Genomic DNA, 5,492 nt, shown 5'->3' with positions numbered 1-5,492 from the left:
CAATGTGACACTCAAATACAATGCACGAATGCCCCTAGAATGGCAAGAGTGAAACTTATCATACACAAGATTGTGATTTTATTTTCGTTTCTGTGAAATTTCTTCAGAAGGCGTGTGCAATCTCTGGCAATGGCTTCCCTCTTTAATTTCTATCACATCTTCCTCTGATTCTAAACGTACACTTCCCCACAAACAGTACCTAGCTAGTTACACATAAATCTCACTTCCCTGACACAGTGTCAGATAGACTATGAAATAAAACAGGGCCAAGAGAATGAACAGAAGCAGAATGGATGAATTTCCACCTGTTATCATGATCAGTAGAGACTCTTCAGCAGTGTTGCAGGAAGTGATACTACGCCAGTAAATGAAACAGCTTTTAACTTCTCTGACTGTCAGTTTTACAGACAGCAAAGTGTTTTATAATGCAGACAGTGAGGAGTATCCATAAGAAAGTTTTCAGTGCATGTGGAAACCCAACTTAGAAATATTTTACACAATGAACATCTTCAGTTCCAATCTTTCCTTCTGCTGAGAATGGTTTTGTAATTTCCCTTCAATCATATCTTTTAATAACAAATTATTACTTCAAAATTCCAAGTGTTAATCTCCAAAAGTAACTGCCACTGCATTAATGTTGCTGTTACAAAAACCATGAACATACCACATAAAGTAATTAATAACAATTTAAAAATAAGCAGATTTACTTTACATAGCACCAAATGGTTAGCACCAATAAGAACATCAAGATTTATGCAACCATGCATACACACACCATAAAAATGCCAGTTACCCAGGATTCAGATTAAAGCAGCCTATGTTGCATCATTAAACATATATGGTTTGGAACAAGTTATAAAAATAAAAAAAAAATCTAATAAAAAATAACAGAATGCTGTGGATCACAAACAACTCCAAAATAGCATTGACTTTCATGGGATATTGTTGGGGAGATCACAGTAAAACCATAAAGCTTACAGATCACTTGTACTGAATGGTTACGCAAAATCTACTAATGAAGTAAAACATATCATAATTCAAAATGTATGGTCTTCTGAATGAAAATTGGGTTTCAGCAACCATGAACTCTTAACAAAATGAAAATCAAAAGTATAGTAAGGCAATATATTCCTATAACAGGAGACCATCACTGTAAAGAACATAACTAAGGTAAGTCATGAATAGTGGCACTTTTTCTGAAGTGCCTGACCAAGTCACATTGCTAAATGTGATGGAAATAATAAATTGGTGACAGATCTTTCAAAGGCAAAGAAAATTGTAAAACACACACATGTGCTTTTGCATATCATTGTAAAGTAATGCCTTTCAAGTACAAGAGAATAGCACTTTTCACTGCTCCACAGTATAGCAATTTAGTACTTAAAAATGAAAGACAGATTCAAAATGTTGTACTGTTTACTATCTGCTTATAACTGCTTTTTCACCATGAAGGCCACCAGCCTTAAAAATCAACACCAGTCAGAAACAAATATAAATTCAGTAAGGCCTCATAAAAGTCATATAAGCATCAGCATTACCTTTGCTCATTTTTGTTTACATTTCACTTTTCATATACAGTACAATTCTTTAGTAGCTAAAGAAAAAACCCATCAGATGACAACATATAGACCTGTGTTCGCTAATCCATTATTTATTCTGCACTTCCAAGAGAATTTTATCGCAACTGGACACTTTGCTCAAACAGTTTTCTTACTTTATGAATTAATTCCTCTAATAACAGACACATGAAGATTCTACTTCATGGAATATTACGAAAACACATTCTCGCACAAAGAATTCATTTCTTTCAGGACTATGTTGTACACTGTACTTAGGCTGATAAAAGAAAATTACAATGCACTGTCTACTAACATCTGAATCTTGTGGTGTATAATAAATATACAGCATTCTTGAAACATAAGGTTTCTGAATGACTTGTTGAACACAGAGATCTTGAAACAGTTAAATTATAGGGAAACTGCTAACAGTTATTTTAATAATACACTAATAACATCTATATGTCTTAATTTCTGAAGCAAGCAAATGAAGCCTTAACATCAATGAATGTTGCTCACAGGCCAAAAAGTAACTACATATAGACATAATATAAATGTTGATACTGGTAAATACTGTACTAAAATATTTTTTCTTTCACTCAGTAGCAAAACCATTCAGTACACAATTCCCTTCAGCAGTCTTTACTCTCATCACCATTTCCAACAAATTGCTTCCCTCCACGCAACAGTTTGACAATGGTAAGAGCCATCTTCTCTTCAGCTTCCTGTACTGCTGATTTACCCGATGCATTCTTCAAATCCAACCTTGGAGATGCAAGCTGCAACAATGTTTCAACAAGTCTTATGCTGCCAACATAACAAGCATAATGCAAAGCTGTGTTCCCATGCCAATCCTGAATATCTGGATCTGCAGACCGCCTTAACAGAAGCTGCACAACCTGAAGTCTCTGATTTTGACAAGCAAAGTGAAGTGGTGTTGCAGCTTTGGTCCGAGTCCGTACATCTACTAGTGCACCAGCATCAATCAGCAAACGTGTAAGATCTAAACGCCCATGCATAGCTGCAACATGTAATGGTGTAAAGCCCTCACCATCACAAACATTAACATCAAGTATATGGTGTGAGTGTTCTTCATCAGTTCCATTTTCATCTGAATTAACATCATTTTCCGGTTGACACTTTTCACAAGTGCATAATGGGTGACATTTTTCATGCTGTTGTTCTGGCTGTTCTGCCTTCTGTGATGCAGCTTCATCATTAGCATCAAGTCCCATGTAATAACAAGCAAGTCTTGTGTCACCAGCAGCTATTGCTTTCAGAAGCTTCTCTACATTCCGCATCCCCTGTGTAGTCTCGGGCAAGACTCCATAAAATACTTTTTTTGTCTTTGAACCTTTCTGCAGCGATGCACCTGACACTTTCCTGGGTTTCACACTGTCACTGAAATCAAGAGTCTTCTTTGATGAAGCTGCTACATGGAGTTCTTTGCTTTTTGATGTGAGGTTTGTTACAATGCCATTACTACTACCAGGCATTAAACCACTTGGTGGCATTGTTTTTATGGCCCTCATCAGAAGCCTTGTAATGTGGATGTTGTGGGCATAATCAAGGGGTGTTATGTGGCGTTTATTCTCTGCTCCTGGCCGTGCACCATTTTCCAAAAGCAAATGGACAATACCCTCATAACCCCAGCGAGCAGCATTATGAAGAGCAGTATTACCTTGACTATTTGCGCAATTAATATTTAATTTCAGTCCAACATGTTCAGCAAAATATATGATTGCCTTCACACAGCCTTCGTGGCCATTATTACATGCCAAATGAAGTGGAGTATTGCCTTCGTTGTCAGCAATATCTATGTGTGCACCTGCATGAGCCAACAGTAACAGTGCATTCTGATAACCTTTGGCAGCAGCATAATGCACAGGAGTTGAACCACTATAGTCACAGGCATTAACATTAGAACCATACTTCAGAAGAAGATCAACCATAGTTGGGCGCCCAAACATGCAGGCCACATGGAGTGCTGTGAAACCTCTGTCATCACATGAATTAATTGTGGGAGTGGTGTTGCACAAGCTTTTCGAAATGATACTCTCGCATTTATCACAGGAACATAATGGATGGCATAATTTCAATATTATATCATTTTTCTTGGTAGATGATTCTCTCTCTCTCATACAATTTGAACCAATGCTTCTATCCAGAATATCTTTCACCTCACTTTCATTTCCCAGTTTTATCTGTTCAAACAAGTATTCAATACCACTAGGCTCAGCAGACACTCTCTGTTGTTCCTCATCATCCTTCTTGTACTTGTCATATTTTTCTTCATAAACTATTTGAGCTTCTGGAATGGAAGATCCTAGGAAAAGACCAGAGTTAATGTGTTCAATTGCAGCTTCTAAAGATGTAATTAAGAAACTGTATTCATCCACTTGACATTTAGACGGATTTGAAAAATGAAACTGTTTCATAAATGTCAAGTGAGCAATCCAGTTAGGTAGACCAGTTTTAATTACAAGGAAAACTATCATAGGCAACAGATCATCTGCAGCAATAACATTACCAACAAAAAGGTCAGGACTGTTCTTGCTAGGATGTTGCTTTGTGATGGCTCCCAACATACGTTTCAGACAGCCAACCTTGCCCAATACAGTACTGTACCCATCAATACGAGCGAGTTCCTGCTTCGCCCAAGGCACAGTATCATATAGATCTTGGCGAACACCTAAATCTCTCAACTGGATATCTGAAAGATTCCTAATGATTTTATTCAAATTCGCGTCGTCATGAGCAGTACAGGCTGTTACACCTTTTATTACTTTCTTGTACACAGTGTGAAGCATGTAGGTTTCCACTGCTAATTTAACATTCTCAAGAAGATGTTTATTTGTACTTGTTCTTTCTCGTAGACGGCTGTCTCTTAGAGCATTCTGTAAACAAATTGTGTACAGACTACCAACTAAATCTTTCTGCACTTGAAGCGGTTCAAACTCCAAATTATTATTACACGAAAGAAAATCACGAATCAACTGATCAATTTTTTCAAGTACATCCCTACCTCTACTTTCCGTCCACAACAAGTCTATACAGTCCCTCAAAGTCTGAATACTAATGACGACTGAGGAGTTACTGCTCACTGGACCAAAATCTGAATGACGTTCAAGTGGGTGTTCTAAACATAATACTTTATACTTCAATAGATCATCTGTGTAATACGTTTCTTCGAACAGAATATGAGTTGTCACGGGTCTCGAAATATCGTTTTCTTCCACTGTAACCACACGATTACAAATACGGACGTCCCGATCATTTAGCGTTCTAAAATGACTCTCTGGTAATTCGTCGCTCGGAATCAGGATGTGGCTAAAAAAATCCTCTACGGTAAGAGCGTACTTTGGCACTGATCCTTCACACGGTACACAAATTATCCATCCTTCGACAGTTGCTTTCTGAAACAATTCTGTGTGTTCCGTCTGCAACATGTGAAAAAAAGGATTTTCATTGAGATCTTCATCGTACGATTCCATGACAACGATCACAGATCACACAAACGGTTGACAACACTACCACTTAACAGCACTAACACCAAAACAACGAGATACAATAGTTGTCATACTTCCTTTCTTATGTAACTGTTGCACGCACAACTCCCTCCTTCACTGACATTTCAGTAAACACATACGCACCAAAGATTACACTGTTAAGAAACTCCTTCGACCATAGATACCACAGTCTAACATAACAGTCGCGACACTTCGCCTCGATTTTGTTGCCTACAGCGCCAGCAGCGCCCCAAGCGGCTGGTAGGTTGAACTGTGAGTTCGGCGCGATCGTGAAAGCAAATAGTGATTGTTTATTTTGATTTCTACAATTATTTTTACCATCGAGAGCGTTTGTAGCGCAATAAATTGCAGCAACAACAGGAAGAAGACACCACAGCTGTGTCTTTTTAGGTTTCCTAAGGATCCT

The 5,492-nt window shown here is 37.9% G+C and overlaps 1 protein-coding gene across 1 annotated transcript; it reads right to left on the bottom strand.

The window, feature by feature from the left end:
* Positions 1 to 799: 799 nt before the first annotated feature.
* On the bottom strand, positions 800 to 5,170 carry LOC126416711 (ankyrin repeat domain-containing protein 27-like). Its single transcript, XM_050084522.1, has one exon. The coding sequence runs from the start codon at positions 5,048 to 5,050 to the stop codon at positions 2,189 to 2,191; it is 2,862 nt and encodes a 953-aa protein (XP_049940479.1). The 5' UTR covers positions 5,051 to 5,170; the 3' UTR covers positions 800 to 2,188.
* Between the last annotated feature and the right edge of the window lie 322 nt (positions 5,171 to 5,492).

This window comes from Schistocerca serialis, chromosome 8 (assembly GCF_023864345.2).
Source record: "Schistocerca serialis cubense isolate TAMUIC-IGC-003099 chromosome 8, iqSchSeri2.2, whole genome shotgun sequence".
NCBI classification, from domain to species: Eukaryota; Metazoa; Arthropoda; class Insecta; order Orthoptera; family Acrididae; genus Schistocerca; species Schistocerca serialis.
This window is presented reverse-complemented; position numbering and strand designations above follow the sequence as displayed.